General features: G+C 34.3%; 1 protein-coding gene across 3 annotated transcripts in view; it reads right to left on the bottom strand.

The window, feature by feature from the left end:
* Window positions 1–20,147, bottom strand: part of STXBP4 (syntaxin binding protein 4) — a 72,880-nt gene that overhangs the window by 27,766 nt on the left and 24,967 nt on the right. For all 3 annotated transcript variants that reach the window (XM_032199869.1, XM_032199870.1, XM_032199868.1), the window contains 6 exons: window positions 19,766–19,852; window positions 18,589–18,654; window positions 12,247–12,423; window positions 9,881–9,997; window positions 8,697–8,746; window positions 7,399–7,526 (listed from right to left, as the gene is read on the bottom strand). In XM_032199869.1, coding sequence (XP_032055760.1) covers window positions 7,399–7,526; window positions 8,697–8,746; window positions 9,881–9,997; window positions 12,247–12,423; window positions 18,589–18,654; window positions 19,766–19,852 — 625 coding nt within the window. The remainder of the gene's footprint in view (window positions 1–7,398; window positions 7,527–8,696; window positions 8,747–9,880; window positions 9,998–12,246; window positions 12,424–18,588; window positions 18,655–19,765; window positions 19,853–20,147) is intronic.

A 20,147-nucleotide genomic window follows, 5' to 3' on the forward strand; every position in this document is an offset into this window, starting at 1 on the left:
TTAGACAAATACCTGGCTGGATCCATGCAGATGTAACTCATTTTGCTGGAGGCAGACAGATAGATGCACTACCTACCTAACTGCTGGAGACTCTTTCAAGTCGTATGTTTTTGGATTCCTTGGAGGCAAAGTACTATCTGAGTACTTATTCTGTAAACTTGTGTGTGATTTACATTACATGTAGACATTTCTTCTGCTTCCCATTCGCAAGGCATTTATATCTCGTATTCACAGAAGTAATACATTTAAATCTGATCATGTACCAAACAACTCTTCACTTCTCTCCAAGTACTTATTGTAAAATCAAACCAATCCTGGCCAAAAAAGCAGACTTTTTTGTTCCTTTTTTTAAGGCTTGCCAGATAGCACCTGAACTAACACCCCATCAATCACACTAAAAACCAAACCAAAACCACAAAAGTTAAAACTGTGAAAGTTTTTTGCTGTTTGCCACCTTTCCAAAACTATTAAAACACTGATTTGGCTTCACTGGCCTTACTTATTTACTTTTACAGGCATGCCAATGAAGTTAAAAATGGAGTGTACCATTTAAAACTTTATATTCACGTACACTAATTTTACTTTCATTTATATTGGAAATATTTTAAATATTGTACATGATTACATTTCTGAAGTGGAACACTTCTCTACTGTTGCAGTGAAACATTTTCATATTCCTGAAGAGGTTTTTCTTTTTGGAATTACACTTCTACAAACACTGGCAAAATTACGAATCTTCATTCTTATTTATCATGCAGACAAAATTGCAAGTTTAAACAATTTGCAGAAAATTCAATGTCTTGCTGTACGAACAGTTATGTAGAATAAGCTTTTAAAATCTAAACTCTGTCCTTGTAAAATTACATTAAATATGTTTTTGTTTGTTTGTTTGTTTTGTTGTTATTTGGACTGCTATACAACTTAGAATTTTAATTTTTCTGAAGTTGTTCACCTTTGAGTTTCTTCTATCTGATTTTCAGGGTACCTGAAGAGTTGTTGATAATTTTTTTTTTTTTCCCTGAAACATTCCAATTTTCAGAATGAGGCAAAAATTCAATGATGTTGTCAATGTTGCAGGGCAAAAGGCCTCCATTTGTCATCTCATATATATTTGATTTTATGTACTGGAACAATTAAAATTAAATCAAGGTTATTCTCAATTTCCATCACTGAAGATGTAAATAGAAAATTAGAAAAATTGAAAAATTTACTTTAATCCCCAAACTATATTTCCTCATTGCACTAGCAGTGAATCCAGATCAGTAAATAAACATGGGTCCTCCTCAATTGAACCACAAGTAGTATTAAAATTTCTCACTATCTTAAGTTTAATATTTGGACAAACTATCAGTTTGCATAGCACCCACAGTTTCTGCATAGTGTCACTTACCCACAGTGTGTGGTTGGTAGCAGGGACCTACAAGCCAGGGCACACGATGAACTGCAAGACAGCTGCTCCTAGTTCCTATAAAGTTTTCCACTGAGCAGAGCTGGAAACCACTAAACCAGTGCCCCATGGAGACTGAATAAAACAATGCATTCAGCGACAGCATGAAGCTTCTGTCTTGCTCTGTCTTGTCTGGCCCTATATTGTCACTACACGATGATATTGAGCAAACAAGAAAAGAACTAAATTCCAAATTCAAGATAAACTGGGAGATGTTTCTGCTACATACGGAAGAGGTTTTATGAACCTTCAGAACCCAGTGAAGACCAGGAGGACATGCTATAGGCACACTTACTCCTGCTCTCGTAGAAGGAAAACCGGATTTGAGAACATCATTCTTGAGAAGATGACAACATTTGGTATAACACTGTCATGCTACTTGAGAAATACAGCACTGGTAGTCTGTGGCAAAAGAGAGCAATTCCCATGAGGTCAAAATTAAGCATGATTCTGCAGGTGGATGGATACTTATGATGTGGACATATTCTAAAATTACCAGTGTGATTCTCGGATTTATCTGCTGCTGCTGTTATTTAATTGCCAACTCAGAAAAGATTCAACAACAAAAGAAATCATTTAGTAACTTAAAGTTATTGTTGTCTATAAAAATGAAATTACCCTCCCATGAAATATTTTTGTTTTGGGGAACAACTCTCCAACCTTAAGGGACTAGTAAAACTGAAATTTTCTACTGGATAAAAGAATTGATAAATTCCTTTACGGTAAAAATCACCTCTTCTGTTTTTCAGAAGTTTCAAAGACATAACACATTTTCATTTCACTAAAATAGTATTTCCTAGCAGAAATATTGTGCCAGAAAATATTTAATTAACAAATATAACATCTATATCTTTAAAGTATACAGCATTGATTTTAAGATTTATTTCATTTACTAGTCAAAAGCTATTAAAAATGGGAGCTGTACAGATACTTTAAGGATGTACATTGAAATTTAATAGCTCTCTACTATTTCTGATTTCAGTAATTCACTGAAATATTTATGGCCTTGCCAGAACAATGAATACACAGAGTTATGTCTTTAGTTATATGCTTCCTCTCAGTCAGGATGAAAAGGTACATTTCTAGTTTATTATCTGGAAGTGTATTATAGGTATGCTATCCTCCCAATGCAGAACTGTCCCCAGAAAAAAATGATCCTGCAGGAAATAATTTTCTCTCCCTGATACTGAAAAGATAAAAAGACAAGCAGCATGAGTTTCAGCAAATGTCAGTGATCAGATAATATTCCTGGGGTCAATGAAGGACTAGTTTTTTGATATTTGGTCTCTGAAAATGCATCTTTAATATGACTAGCCCAACTAATAAAAGTGAAGTTAGCCTGTGTATGCCTATCCATGTTACAGCTGGATTTGGATGCACAAACTAAAAAGGCAGGGGGAACAGGCAGTGCTTACACATCAACATTTTCATAACTTTCCTGATGAACTACAGCCAAAAAGTTGTACAAAATTATAGCATTGCTGTATCTCTAATTTTAAGAACAAAACAGTAATAACATATATGGCATTAATTCTATTACAATAAACATATCAAGGCTGCAATCTATAAATAAAAAGAATATGAATAGTAAGCACTATTAACTCTCCTCAAAATAGCAAAATTGTTATACCAGAGGACGTGATACCCTGCCTTATATCATAACTTTCTGCTACCAGCTTATAATCTTGTCAATGGAATGCAAAAAGATAAATAACAGATTGTTGAATATGGGATTATGGTGGCTACTTCCCATATTATAGCTGAAAAAAATAAACCAAATAGATGGATAGACTCTGTATTTCAGCTGTTAATGCCTGTGATGTAAGTTGATGGTCCAAAAGGTAAAAGCAACTTAACTATCAAGAGAATAAGCACTAATAGGCACTGACCACCAGCACTTTCAATTGCCTTCTTTTTACAGCCAGTCAAGATACATGGAAAATGAAGGCACAGCCCAGGCAACTAAACTTCTGCCTGTGGGATCTTCCTAAGTATAGGCTATGGCATCTAATGAGATCCATATCAATAAGGTAAACAGGATTTTTGGACAATATGTTAATTTGGAGCTTACTGTAGTGAACTTAAGCATGATTGCCGTGTGTCAGACTTCAGGCTGACAACAGATTAAGGGAAAATGAGGTGAAAAAATAGTTCAAGATCCATTACTTGAGCTCCTGCTGATTAGAGTAGCAGGCTTCCTAGCACTTAATAGATACTGATGACTGGGATTATATCAACAAGAGCAAGATTGTATTTTTGGATAGAAATTTCAGAAGCAAAGCGAGGAAATTAGCAGTCAAAATACTTGAAAGCTATATTATGCTACTGCACATTTCAAAATGCCTATTGCCTGCTATTTTAAGAAGAGAAGTGTGTTCCAGGGTTAATCAGATTTTTGCCATTACCAGGACCAAGTATATTTCTTTTTTAATTTTGTAATAGAAAAGAAGAAAATGCTTTCTCAGTTCTTTTTAGCATGATCTTCACCATATGGACTACTAAGTGCAGTCAGCAACGACTTTTAAATGCTACAGTTCTTCACTGAGGCATTATTATCTTTTGTAAGATGAAAGTAATTTTCTTTATGTCTTCAGGAGATGCTACTATTCTGCAAAGGAGAAAGGCCTCCCAAGACTTAGTGTCTAAAAATAGCTAGCAGTTTTTCAAGATGAAGAAGAACGAATCTTTCAAGGGATGAGCTTGATTATTCTGTTTATTACTTTGATTTGCATTTCTGGATCTTGAGGATCCTCTAGTAGTAATCACTGTAAAACTAGCTTGTTTGTTTTAAACGTTTTTGTTTTTAAACAGATTCCTCACTTAAAGAATTGTCAAACTGATGTCACGCAGCTGTCATTCAACCTACACAGCTGAAAACTGATCTGCAGCATTATTACAGACAAAGCAATATGTACTCAGAGATTTTCAAGAACACACTGAAGTTTTTTAAACCTCTTCCCTCAGGGAAAATGTGATGTTATTACATGGGAAGAGGACAGTTAGTGTGGCTAACTCATACATATGCCATTTTGTCCTGGATGTCGAGGATGATTTTTAACAGGAAAGTCAGTTTTGGTTTGAAGGAATGCTCCACAATCTTGTCTTTACACCTAGATGTGTTTCACATGTATTGCAAATAAATTGAAAAACTATTTTTGTTAGGGCTCCTTTACTTCTCCTTGTTCAAAATGAAACAAATACAGTAAGAGAAGATTAAAATGAAACAAATCCAGAAAGAGGAGATCCATTCAGAAGATAAAATATATCACGATAATTGCCCAACAATACATTTTTATCCACTTAGCAGTCTCAAAAATATTCACTCCAATTCTCTCATTCCTAGAATTCATTAACAAATTGTCATGCTGAAGACTCCTTTCTGGAAATAATGGCATAGCCTTCAGTCTTCAAAGTAGTGCCTATTATACTCTTTCCTTTAATGTATGATATTTATGAAGTGTTACATATATGAAAGCCCCCTTTTATGACAGCCCATCTGCAAGAAAACAGAAGATCACATGGGGAATGTATTGTGTGAATCTGGCATAGAGGACTGCAGACAGAATGCTATTAAACAGTTACTCTGCTTTAACTATTTTTCTTCCTTTTTTTTTTTTTTTTTTTGAGAGAGAGAGAGAGAACTTTAAAGCTTTAATCTTACACACAAGCTCGTCAGAGAACAAGTCTATCTGTAATACTCTCCAAATCTGAATGAACTCAGAAGGATGACGTTCAATCTTTAAATCCTTCTCTGCAGAGCTATTTTTAACGCGCAGGTTCATAAAACAGATCTTTGCTATGGCTCTAGAGCTTTCTAACATGTATCCTACCTATTATTTTTGACACAACCACATGTTAGAATTCAATTGCATTTAGGACTAAAAGTTTTCCTTGCATGATTTCCTGTGTAGTGTGATAGAAACAACTTAATGTGACAGAATACTTCCATTGTCACTGGTGGAAAACAAATTCCCCACTATCCTGGCCACTGTTTTTCTTTTCACCTCCTCCAGTCATTCTAATTCTAATATTTTGGATAATTCGTTTTTGTCTTCTTATTGTGCTTCGTTCTCCTTTATACACGATGCATAGATATGTGATGCAAGTAAGATATTTTTCATACTTTGAAATGTTTCCTCGACAAATATACTTATTCAGCCCCCTTCTAAATTAATTTCCAACAATGTATAAAGGATATTAAAATATTTGATACAATGGTTATTGTCACCATAATTCTCCAGCTCTCCAAAAACTTCTGTGATGTGTTGGACCATTTCTGTTTTATTTTTGCAAAGCAATCCATCTAATCTGGATTAGCACTGACACGTCAGACCATCTAGAGGTAAATGCAATCAAAATATGCAACCATGGGAATCCTTTAATAAGCCACAGTTGCTTCTTAAATTTCCAACTGCATACAGTTTATTACAGTAACTGGTCATGAACTAGCATAATTTTGACCAATGGGAACAGAATTCTGTTAATGACCTAACTGAGGGAATACACTTATCTCCAATAGAAACTGCAGGCTACATTCACTCCCTAAAGCAATAAAATCTTCATTAAGACTCCAGTTGATAAATGTTCTCATAAATTCAACAGAATAATATTTTGTAAACATTCTTTTACGAAAATAGAACATCATAGTCAGGAAATTCTGCTGGTTTTACATGATTCTGGAGATTTTCATATTCCTCATTTTGACAATAAATTTCTGCTTTAATTTTTCCAGGAAAAAGTATTCTAGAATAAATTTATATTCTAATTATAGTTTGATAAAGGTGCATATTCAGCTGACACTGAATCTGCATTGTCCTTTGGTGCTATGAATGATTTATTCTACCAGTTCACACTCAATCTTAAACAAAAACCATCTATGTACTCTGTTGCTGAATTGATACCAGATTTAAAAGCCCTGGAGGATTTGTTTACTTAAAGACATTTCCTAACTTCACAATTCCACATTTAAAAATTCTTAACAATAATGCTCAGATTTTCTAAAGATTTGGAGAAATCTACTCATTCTGATGCATTTTTTGCATCTCAGAAGAGGGTTTATGTTTGTGTGGTTTAAGATACTGAGATCTTAAAGCTAATATTCCAAAACACTGTCAGTTCAGACTGCATTCACTATATGATTTTTATTCAAAGCCCACAAATGTCAACAGAAATATCCCACCAATGAGTTTCAGATTGTGTCTCTTGAGACAATGAAACTCAGGCCTCTAGAATCCCATGTGATGCTTATTTTTGACTATTTCCTTCTAATGATTAGAGCAAGACAATCTTAAACCACATAAAGTCATTGGTATATGTTTTTTGGAAGAGTGATGAATGCTATTGAACAGAATTAAAATAATTGTTTAATATTTTTCCATTTCTTCTTTTCACAAGCTATTTTTTAGATAAAAGCTTGTTGATAAATGTAAAAGTAAAAAGACGGTGCATAAGGCAAAGGAAACTGAAGAACAAAAATAAAGAGAAACTGGATCCAGTGAGGGATCACTATACCTCCAAGAGATCTGCTATGTGGTGGCAAATCACTGACATCTCTATTACCAGCCACTGGCTTTAGTGCACTCTATTACAAGTCATTAATTTCAGCTGGCATAATGCTCATCACTTGCCAAGATGACCCTTTCATAATGAAGTGAAATATTTTGTATCTTTCTGTATTATTAGGTATTTTCAGAAATGTCTACCTACTTCCTTTTTTAAGCTTCAGAATAAGTAATTTCTTGATTTATTAAACAGGTATTCTTATTAAAACAAAAAAAAAAGAGTAATACTTCTTTCCTTGGCTTAGTATAAATGGATGAAACTTTCAACTGAAAACTAACAAAAAAACCACAGTAGTTTCAACTGGCAGACAAGATGCTAAAGCTACAACATTTGATGGAAGAAATGAAGTATTTATGTGTGTATATACAAACACAGACACACACACTCACAGTCTACTTCCAAAATGGCACGGACAGACTTGGCAAGATCTCTGGCTTCTGCTGCAAGAGCTGTGGTGACAGTTGGTCCAATCCTTCCCAACCGAAGTGCTTTAGAAGATAAGGTTATTCTTCTGTCACTAATAGCAAAAAAAAAGTGTTTGTTTGTAAGACTAGAAATATAAAGATTTATTTTTAATAAAGTAAAGCTGTGTTTCTAGATAGGTGTTATTCTCATTCTATGAACCAAAAGATTAACATCACCAAACATAAATTTGTCTCAGAAGTAGTTCTATCTACATAGCAAATGTAATAGGAAAGTTGGATAGTTCAGTTAGAACAATGTAGTTCGTGCCCCAAAAAGTAATATCAAAACCTCAGCAGATGTCAGAAAAGTAAATTCCTTAAAATTAATTTTCATATTAACATTTAAGAACGGACATTACATTCGGGCACCTAATTCTTATCTTCTTTTCTTTTAGGGTGTCAGTTTGTGACCTTAGCTTTGAGTTTTATACTTCAATTTGTTTACTAAAATGAAGTCTACAACCTTTATAAAACATGCAACATCATTCTTGTGTAGTGCCAATGGGAATTGCATTTAATTGTTCAGGAGTAACATCTGAGAACACAGACAGCTACAGTAAATAGTTTATTTGATCCTGCAGATCTTATTGAAATAAAGTTCCAGCTAACTTTAGTTAAATAGACTTGAGAGCTTTACCAAAAAGGACAGCAGGATAGAGTCAAAACAACTTCAGTGTGCTATGTTTGCATAACAGTATCTGGGATAAATAGGCACAATCAGGCAGATATTCAAAAGGGCCCAAGTCTTGTTGAATGCTCCTAGCTGTACCTTTATAAACAAGAAAAGTAATGAAACTTAAATGGAAATACATGCCATCAATTTATTAATATGCAATTGGATTAGTGATGATGCAAATTCACTTGGGCAAAGGTAAAAAAAAAAAAAAAAGGATAAATAAAAAATTAAGAAATGTTAGGGTTGCTTACAATTTTAAGTAAATCTTAGCACAAGATAATTATTTTATTGCAACATGCAGACGGCCATAACTATGCGATTACTAACTCTTTTAATTTAATACTCTGTTTTTTAATGAAGCAGCATCCTGAAAGCTTAGTTTTTAATTCTTTCCCACAATTATAATTGCATTCAGTAACATACTGCAGAAAACTATATGAAAAAATAGCTACAAAACAGTATTTGGAGACTTTGAAACAATCGTAGAGGTTTTCAGTATTACATGAATAACTGCCATTTCATCACAAAAGAGCTCAGATCTGCCTACCTTAGAACTGTTGAGGGAGTAGAGTTATCTGAAAGGATTTCATGCACAACCTGTTGGCCATAGTCAAGAAGTTAACACTTTATAAATCAACACATTCAAGAACTTGATACTTTATAATTAGATGCTTTATTTGGGGACATGGGATTTGATTTGTAACTCGAGAGACTACAGTCTAGTCTTTCCCATCCAGGTGTTTAAAACTATTTCCTATTCAGTTTGACCCTTGGCTACAAAAGCTATCATCAGAAGTTACATAATGATACAGAATTGGTTACTGCAGTGAACACAATGTTATTATCCTGGCTATTTTCATTTTTCCAAATAATTTCTGCTTTTATTTTTTTGCAAGTATAATTTAATCTGTATTTCCAGAAAGGACTATGATTGGAAATATTAATGCACATAGAATGCAAATTCATGGCACTGAATCTGGTCAAAATTTGATATATCCTGAGCTTGTCAAATCGTTATACTTCAAGAACAACAACAACCCTTTCATCTTGAAAAAGATAAATGTGCCGGTCATATTAAGTTATAGTTATTCATATTATTAAAATAATGAATGAAATTGATTCTAATTATCTTCTCATCTTACATTGTGATAGGATACGTTAAGTGACAGTACACGTTGGAACAGGTTGCCCACAGTGGTTGAGGAGTCTGTATTTTTGAAGACATTTAGAACCCAAGAGGCCAATGTCCAATGCTTTGAGGAGAGGGAGATGGACTAGATGGCCTCCATAGGTTCCTCTCAGTCTCAACTATTCTGTAAGTCAATTTAAAGGCAGAACTAAAAACCCAAATGAACAAAAGATAACCCCTTTGCATGAAATAAATACCATAATGTTACTTGTTTGTGTGATAGCATTTTAGAATATTATTAAATATTAATTTTCTGCTTTTCCCCCTTCTTGGGGAATTTCACAGAAGTTGATATGTTTGTGAAAAATTATGTTTAAAATATCTGTCTAGTTTCATTTGTTCTGTGTACAGCAAGGTACAAAGACTAAGTAAATTCCTACACAGACCTATACACTTTTACACCATATCTAGCAAGTTGGATCAAGCTGTGGAATGGTTTCTACAAACTATAGTTTATAGTCAGCTTATTATGTTTATTCCTCAGAAACATCAGTACAGCACTTTCCAAATAAAATGCTGCTAGAAATGATAGGCAAAGTTACCTCTATAAATTGTAGTAATTTTTCAGTAGCCACCTCAAAGGTCTTCCTAGCCGATTCTGATTTCCGCAGCTGGCAGTCAAGTACTGTAACTCTCTTTCTCAAGTCTTGGATGTTATCCTGGAAAAAAGATTTGGTCCACACTGTTTTAAGGTTTTTATTTTAATCATTTCTTTCATGGCTCATGAAGGTACAAGGTGTGAATTAAAATGTCTGAAAAGTTTAACACATCATCTTTTCAACCTTTCTGAAAAACATAACTGCTCCTGAGGTAGGTTTGCCTGATTACTAGTAAGGAACAACTACACATTTTGGATTATGATATCAAGGTAAATTGAAATCGGCATGTAACAACAGTGATAGGTCTGAAACTTCAGATTGTTTGAACTGATTCATGAATGGATGAAAAATACTGAACTGATGCTGGCAGTACCTATCAGCAGGGTGGCATAAATAGCCAGCGTGTGAACGAGCTCAGTCCACTAGTTTGCATCTGTACATCCTTTGGCCAACAGAGTAATTACGGCATATCGTGAAGAAAATTACCCCCTAGGATTTCTCTACATGCACTTGTATAACCTATTGATCAGTGTTATGCATCCCTTTTCTACTTCAGCTACAGAGAATGTGAGCCCCAGCTACCGAGTCTGACTCATTAGCTCGAGTTCTGGAGGATCCAGGCTCTGCCCTGAGTCCCCGGTACTACTGTTCAAGTGTGAGGACCACGAGTGAAGTCTTCACATGTACACAGGCACGTTTGTTTAGGTAAGATATTTGCTGAATAGAAGATCTAGAACAAAATATGCTCCAAAACTAAGAACATATCACTATCATTAAAACAAATTTTCATATCCTGTAGGTAATCTTTTCTGATAGCCCACTACCTACTATAGAAGTTGTTAAAAAAAAAAAAAAACACTCCCAAGAGCCTCTTTTTATTATCTTTACTTGAGACAAATGAATGCACCCATTTGTTTGTACACAATGTACAAAGCAGCAGAATCACCATCACTTAGAATGCCAAATAACCTCTCAATTAAAACATCTTTTTTTGTAATCTCACTGTCCACTGCTGGAGAAGTAGCTGGTCAGCCCTCCGAGACACCATACTCTTTAATATTAAAAAAATATATATATATATAAATCAGCTACATAAAAATATATAAAGACTTTATATCAACTGTACAGTTACCTGATATAGCTACCTGATATAGCTACCTATAGTTACCTGATAGTGCTTTTTTGAATAAGAAACACACAGAACCAAATCTCACTTCAGATTTTCAAGTGCGCAATCAGAATTTCAGGAGTTCAAGCTAGCATCTTAAAAACAAATGTTTAATACAGCAACCCACATGCTCTGAATTTCTTAGTATTTTTATATTTATTCAAGTCCTAGAAAACAAATAAGACTTAAAAAAAAAAAAAAAATACATAAAAGCTGGGGCATCTCACCCAGATGTTCAGAAAGAACAGCTTCTATGGTGTGATACATCTTATCATGCACACTCACAATTAGGTGAGAGGAATTCCTCCCTGGGAATTACAGATCATTGCTATGTTTCTTCTTTGTAAGCTTGTACACTATAGAGGTCTGTTTAACCGTTTTAAAGCCTTTTAATGTTGAACTAATTCTCATGCTGAAACGGGGACCATTTCAGCAGGTTTCCTTCACCATTAATTCCTATGCACATCCATTTTTCATGAGAAAAGAAGGTAAACACACAAATCCCGACCTGTCTGCAGTTTTTCAAACTGTGTGTAGAAAATGGATACTCAATTATGGGGAAAAATTAAAAAATGCTTAAAATAGTTTATTCCTTAACATGTTTTGAAACGACTCACTGAAAATGAAGTAGTTTTAAAATATGAAGCTCAATTAAAAAAAAGAAATTTCTCTGGCAGAGTACTGTTAGTAGCTTTTAGGTGATTATCTTGATTAAATCCAAATTTACTTAAGAACAGTGGTGGACTTTATTATCACTATTATTTGTCTAACAGAAATATAAAAATATTAAGACCACTTGTACATATATGCAAAAGCATACAAATATACGTATAGCCTTTACAGAGGATATATCTGCAGTCCGGAAACTACTCCCTGTTTTAATGCTTGAGATGTTCCGTATTGACCTATGACCCACATATGCTTCTAGCTCCTGTTTTTGCAGCCCCAAGATATCTGGATAAAGGAAGACTCATACGCTTCACATTACCCCCTTCGCTCTGCATCATTCCAGTTATTGAATAATACAAGACAAACAGTGACCTACTTTAGGAAAGCAGATGAAAAGAAAATGAAAACAAGATACATGACAACAGCAAGGAAACCATGGTAACTACGACAGGAGACTGGCTGCTTTGCTTACTTTATTTTGGCCAGAATGATCAGTGAGCTGAGCCTTCAGCTCTACGATTTCAGCTTCTAACAGGCGAATTACTTCTTCATAGTCCATCTCCATACCACGAGCCTGTCTTTGTGCAGCTTCAGCAAGATGAATCCTACTTCTCAAGGCTCTTGTCTCCTCTACAGCTGCCTTGGCTTCCTATAGATTACAGAATTTAATTGAAAAGTTACAACTCCTGCTAACAACAAAGGTTTAAAAAAAAGTGCAGATTTAGCTTAAAAGTACTGGAGTTGGCAGTAGGGCTACCTATTAGGATTCGTGGTTAGCCAATTCATTTCCTGATTTTTCAATTAACGATGCACAAAGAAAAAACAGGTTTTTACAGAGTGAGATATTCCTGAGAAGTACATCATTACTTCTATGACTACGGAAAATCTAATTGAATTAAAAGTTTTATATAAATGTATCTGATGCTATTAATTTGTCCCATCATTTCTGTACAAGATAAACTACTTTTAATTAAATGTTATTTGATATTTTACTATTATTGCCTGAATTCACACCCAGTTAAGAGTTTCCACATCATATAGATGGACTTCTAATGCAAGTATTCAGTCTAAACTTTTCTTAAAACTAGTGCTGTTTTTAATTTTTCTGCCCAGTTCCTGCTCTTATATTGTATTCTATGTTATCACAGAAGAGTGTTACTTAAAATTTATATGTAAATAAAGGAAAACTAGAAAAAAGAAGCTGTTAACTTTTAATTCAGCTGAAGTAAACGATAAATGCTGTAAAATCCAATTCAGAGAAGGATATTGCTCACTTTATTTTACTACTGAATATTAATTCAAATTAACTTTGGTTTGTAAATTCAAAAAAGTCAAACAAAAGGTCGGGACAACAGCTTAGTTTACACTATAAAAGACTGAACTACTCAACATACAGGCTCAGTGGCACCAAAAGCAGTAAACCATCTTTCCCCTTACCTTTTTATTAATCTGGAGAAAATACTTTATATGATTTTCCTGAACCTTTAAAGTTATAACCTTTAAATCGAAAAATTCACAGAACTAGAAATTCTTTGCACAAATTCCTCAGCTAAGGATATTGAAGTAAATAGGCTATTCCTAGTTTACCTGTTATATCTTATTATTATAGCTATATCCTGGTTGGGAATGGGACTAGAGGGGAAACAGGACAAACAGACACTGAGAATCCATAACCAGTAGGAAGTAGCCTGGACTTGAAGCCACTTTTCCAGAGAAATCTAAATGACCACAACTCCAATTTTCTGTGGAAGAAATGTGATATAATATTTAACAGGTGTTATAATATAAATGTCTAGAGGGGTCAGTTAAACTTACAAATGAAGATTTAATTCAATTATTTCCTAACTCAGAAGCATTTCTTCTTTGCAATCAATATTCTTTAAGCCAGATTTTCCTACGCTTTGTCTTAATGTTTTTCCTGTAAAATGACCACCAGATCTACCAGTCTCGGTTTCAGATGATTTTTAACCTGTAAACAGTTAGCCTTTATAAACAATATATATTTGTTTCATGCCATAAGTAAACTAATCTGAATGACATATATAGGACATCATCTACCTCACATTTACAATGGTTTAGCAACATAATACCAATTTGGATAATTGCCAGGGACATTCTGGTCTCTTAGAAAATAAAGCATTAAAAGAAGTAATCATACATGTAGCAAACAGCAACACCATTAGTGAATACAGATGACACTGGGTTTATATAATATAGAGCTTTCTATTATAAGTGATAACAGATATATTTAAGTAACCTTTACTTTGACAGCAAGTACGCTTTTTTTTTTTTTTTTTTCTTTTAGAAGCACAAGAAACATTAGATTCATCTATTCTACATGACCTCCACCTATACCTGGAGAAGCAGACTATTTGAAAGCTTACTGCTATGTGTCTTTCAGTTATTCACCTAGCTTTTTTAGCACTCATGTTTGCACAGCACTAAGAACTGTGCAAGGGGACAGTACCAAAGCACTCACCAGAAGACTGACTGTGGCTCACGAAGGCCACCAGAACAACGCACCCCTCCTGCAAGTGGCTCACTTTTCCTCCAAATAATGCAGCGAACACAAGGACTTCTAAGACATTATGAATCTATACCCACAGAGATCAAACTTACTGCCTCTGTAGAGGGGTGGGTCCTACAGATATAAAGGATATTTTCATGCCCTTAAGCAGCGAAGGTACAGTTCAGTAATAGGCTAGAGGTGGGGAAAAGACTCTTGGAGACAAAAGTGAAACAATACTTCGGTAATAAGTTTGCCAAATATAAATGAACACAGATGTTTGACAAAGGCTAGTATCGTAAAAACGCACAAATGGGAATTATTTATATAAACGGACATCAAATAAGTCATGGGAAAATTGCTATAATGAAAAGGAAGGTCTTTGTTTTGAAATAAGACCTCCCTGAGTTAAAGGTTTCATCTCTTATAACCCAGAAATGCCTTTACTCGTCCATTGTTTGTGCAGAAATCCAACTGCTGAATATTAATTTCTCTGTAATAGCAGACTAAGTATGACCAGATTTCAACAGTGAAAGACCTAAAGGAATAATTAACGAACAATAGGTTCTTATATTACAAGGAAACAATTATCCACATTATCACTGGATTTGCAGAATTTTCTGACAAACCAGAGCTCTTTGCTTGAGCAGAGAGGCACAAAGCGAATGATAACATCAGTTTTCCCAGTTCTACAGTTACCGAATTTGGCTCTGCAGAGGCTTGGTGGGTTCTCTAACTCATACAGGTAAGGGGCACCCACCAGAGAACAGATTACAGCATGCTTCAGCAACATTTTCTCTTGTCCCTTTCAGTTGCAGATATCAAGGAAGACACAACAGGAATGGAATCTGCAGTTGCTAAAAAGTGCAGGCTAGAGCAGAGAAACCGAACCCTTACAGACCCAATGTATTCGCGTGCAGGTTTCTTACAAAGACAGGTATTTTTCCCTTGAATAAATTCAAGTGTTTAAAGTAGGTTTCATCTGAGTAATATTCCAGCCACCACAAACACTGGAAGAAAGGCATTCTTTAAGCTACCTGAAAAAGTGTAGCAACAATTCAATTATGCTTATCCATTCATTTTACAAAAATAACATATTGAAAACATCATTTAAAGAACTTCTATTATCTTTATTATATATTAGAATTAGAAAGTTAATGAAATAGAAATAAACCAAATGCTTCTTTCAGGCAGGGTGAAATAAATTACATACTGCTTCCAAAATAGCAGCCATTCAAGTCTGAGTCTTCAAAGCACCACTTTTCCTCTTAGAAAACAGAAGCACAGAATAGCAAATATTACCCCTATGAAATAAAAGTCCAGTGGAATGGGATGCCACAAGCAGTACCCTAACTTTTATCATCTTTCACATTTTCTGTGTTTAGCTAAGGTGCTTTGGCTGATAATGTTTGCATACAAAAGCTATAGTAAAGAAGAGATCATTCAGGTTGGTATGACCTTGGACTTCCAGGCACTATAGAATACAGTCAGACTCCTCCAGGAAAATAAATCTCAGTATTACAGATCTCACATTTGTAACACTGACAAGACTTCAGGTACTCAAAAGCACCACTCTATGTTTTGTGCCAATTTCAGCTTCCTTAAGATTTCAGGGAAGACCCAAAAGGTATGGAGAGCAATATCACAATCTCAAATATTTTAGCTATATTTCTAATCATGAGAGTTTCTATTTATCCTGTTAGCTACCCATTCAAGCACCACTTAATGAATGGGTACTGACAAAGCACATCCATTAACCAGAATATTTGTATGCCTGCCCTAATTAAGCTGCAATCTCTGGGATTCACATATAGCAGACAATGGAAATACCACAAAAGATACTCCTGTATAGGACTGGTAGCCTGCATCCTCATTTAACACCTTGTTTTTTCAGGAAAGCAAAGAATTAAAAGTTTAAATTGTACTGATTTCAGAAGAACTTAAACCCATAAATTGTATTTGTTTACTTTGACATGGGCCATTAACTCTCAGTAATGTTCCTGTTAACTCATTTCACTAACTTGAGCTGAAGCAGGAAATCCTCAAAGTATACTATTTCATCCATTCTTGAGATTTTCTGTTCAATTTACAGATGCTTTCTTCTTTGAATTGACACTAAGCTCTCTTTGCTAAGAGCATACTAGAGAATAGAAGAAAAGAAATCCTGAAATGGCTACTTACACAGCTGAGAAAGTTGCAGAATCTTTTGTAAAATAGCCCCCAAACAGCTGTGCGTAGAAAAAGTCATAACTTTAATGCTGACTCAACTGACTTACAGTGCTGAAAAATTCCACTCTACTACCAACTCCAATAGTGAAGATATATTTTTAATAGATAAGCAAGAAGAAGGCAGCATTTGGGTTATGGCTTCTTCCAGACTGGCAGCAAGAAGGCTGGGAGGTTGATTTAGCTAGTACATCAAGAAAAAAGTCACAACTACTTTTTTCACCTTGACTTTTCACAAAACCAATTTTCACGTTATTTCTCCTGAAATAAAACCACCTTACAGACATCACACCCATAATCTTTCAGAAGGTTATGCGCAGTCTTTCTGTCTTTATGCTTACATGTGGATAAGTATCTCAAGTTTAAATCTAAATTGTACATTGTACTTTTCAAGATACATCCAGGTGTTTGCTGTAGGAAACAAAACTACCTCTTCTGAAACCCTGAGCACCTTCAATGCAGAGTAACTGGCTGTAGCCATATCTAGATGTCTGAGGATTCAAAAAGAGCTTCAGATAAGAAGCCTGGCAATTACATGGCAATTAGTACTCAGTAGCCTATTATTTTTTGAACTTCGTATTACCATAAATCTCAGTGTCAATATTGGTTCTGAACTACAGATACACATATATAAAATACTAGAAAATAAGTAAAGTATAAACAGAACTACAATTTCAATCAAAAGCCTACTTTTACCTCCTAAAATAGGTCTCAGATTAAAGCACTGCTGAAACTACACATAACTTATTGTTTCTCTAGTTCACTGTCTGTAACATTTTCAACAGCATTTACTTAAAACACTCAATAGAAAATCTGGAGGTCTGTATTGTTCCCTGCAAAGCTGACCTTCATAATCCTATGACAGTACTTGACAGAAAAATTAAAGTAGGAGGACCTCATGAGGTAGAAAACAGGTATTGCTTCCAATTAAAACAAATAGCTTCTGTGTAATTCTACCTTGCCAGTAAGAGCAGGTGTGTGAATTGAAACACCTTATGTGAAGTACCCGATGTCCAAATTGTTTGCATTTTCAAGACTAAGAACTTTCTACTAGTTTTGGTTTAGACTGATAGACTGAACGCTCATTAGCAAATGGAAACATGAGGTGCACTACTGTAACACATTTCCAGTTAAATTTTATCCAAAAAATAATCTACCTTCTTTCATTGATGTTTCACAGTGTAGAGGGCAACACCACAATATTAATAGAGAAAGCTTTCAAGCAGCTCTCTCATATATGTGGAGTAAAAGATGACAATGGTGCTAAACAAGAAAAGGCATATATGAGCCATAAAGTAAAAGTAATTTTAACATAATAGTAAACATTAAGATTTTTAAACTACATTTTGCATTTTTACAAAAACATCTGATGCAATAGATAGCCTTGAGGAACCCGCAATGAATGTGTGCAGCAGTATGAGAGAGACTTATTCTCTCTGACTGGCTCAGAAGAAGAGCTGACAGGAGGATGTTCGTAGGAGAGGGAAACAGGAAATTTACTTGGTTTTGAATCTGGGCTATAAACAAAGTAAGACTTAAATATAATTGGAAGCTTGCTTTAAGAGACACAAAAGAAGGTTAGATTTCATAAGAAATTCAGATTTCTTCTCTCACAATTACAGACAGATATAGAGACAGAAAGAACTTATTTCTCACAAAACACTTAATACCATTTATTTTTCCTGGTAAACACCAGGTAGCATCATCAGGCCTATCTATTATTTCATACCTAAATTTCTTGTTGACATATAAAATAGCAAAAGTTAAGATTGTAGATTAGGCATACTGTCACCTAAGAACAGCAAAGTCACTTAAAGAACACTTAAGATGAGAAAGGTACTACACTGATATCCAACTAACCTGATCCAGTTTGTCTTATGGTTCCTACGGTTCCTAACTCAGTTCAATAAAAAAGTATAGTCTCCAGGTCTAATCAACAGCTTTGTAGTAGCAAAATAAACACTTTGAGTTGAAATCGGTGTTAAGGTACAGTCTATACCAACATCAAGAGAGCAAGAAGTCCTCCCTCCTTCTTGCCAAGACAGAGAAAAAGAGATTTTATTTTAAAGAAACTCAACATACTTGCTTGACTGTTTGTAGCTCCTCTGTTAACTGTTTCTGTAAATTCACAGATTCAGACAATTCTACCTGTAAAAAAAAAAAAAAAAAAAAAAAAAAAAAAAAAAAATAACTAGTTATGCAAGAGAGAGTTTGTATTATTAACTTGCTTACAACTGCTATGTTTCTAGGTCATGCCACACTCCACTAATAATGTTGAATAAACACAAACACACTTATCTGAAAAGTTCTGGTGGAAATAATAAATAATCAAACAGATTTTACTATACCTGGGACAAAATCAATTTTTAATCTGTAAAAGCTATTTTTTTCAGAGAGTTCATCGATATTATGCTGTTTAGGTTTCTTAAGCATGCTAGCATTATACACTGAACACTTCTGCAATACAAATCAAACACACACTCTAAGTCTCTTGTTACCTAGCCACCTGGTAAATGCGCAGAAAAAAGACTTCTCTGTGACTTTAATAGATTGCTGTACAACCTAACATTCACATCAGGAATGTTCAACGGTGTTCAATATTGTTTGTATGTTTGACCATACTTTCCCTCGCTAGCTTCCACCAGAAGCCTGTAGTAAGGCTACACTGCTGCAGGCTGCACCATTTTCAGATGGTTAAAAGTTCTAAAGATTCTTTTTTTATTTTTTATTTTAAAGTGGTTGTTCAATAGTTGTAAGCATTGGTTTAAAAACAGCTGTAACCCAAGTTTTAAGTAAAAATAAACATATTAAGTGCTTTTGGTTTTATGTCTTTTGTAGTGTATGTGAAAATCTGTAATAATTTTGCAAACAGATTAATTCACCCTCCAGTTAATTTCTTTCAAAAGTATTAGCATATGCTCAGACACTCTGGTTACTAGGATCACACATTTCTAAATAAAATTGCTATGCAAATCAGTCACTTCTCCAAATTCACTTTGGTGAAATGTCTGTTTAATCTCATCTCCCTGCGAATCAGATTAAAAAGCGTGTTAGTATTCAGTATAACAAATATAATTCATGTTTTCCAGAAATACATTGTGAGCATATGAACTTCAAACATAATTAGGCTGTTTGCTCTGCCTTTTTATTTATTCATCGAATATTGCACATAGAATTCAAAAGAAAAACAGTAAAGTACACAATATGTACACTCAAAAAATTAGTCTCTAAAATAAAACAAGTTGAAATTAAGCATTACCCTTAATTTGTTCATTTCTTTTAAAGCTTCATCCCTTTCTTTCTTAAACTTTTCCACGTCATCCTCCAAAGAACCACAGGTTACAAACTGTGCATAATTAAATAGGCCTGGTTAGAATCTAGTGTTAACCACATCTTCCGCATCTTTTACATCCAATTTTAAAAGGTCTCACTAATAAAATGAGAAGATAATCTTAATTTTAAAATTATTCAAAGCTCTGGAAAACATTACTGAAAATACTAAGAGTTTTAAAGGGAATTCTGACCAACTTATCTTCCAAAGGATTAATTATTTTTCCTGTTAAAAAAGATTACCAAAACCCACCAAGAATACACATTAATTGTCCCTGTTTTCTTCAATGTTTTAAATAGTACATAATTTT

The sequence above is a fragment of the Aythya fuligula genome, chromosome 18 (genome assembly GCF_009819795.1).
Source record: "Aythya fuligula isolate bAytFul2 chromosome 18, bAytFul2.pri, whole genome shotgun sequence".
Classification (NCBI taxonomy): Eukaryota; Metazoa; Chordata; class Aves; order Anseriformes; family Anatidae; genus Aythya; species Aythya fuligula.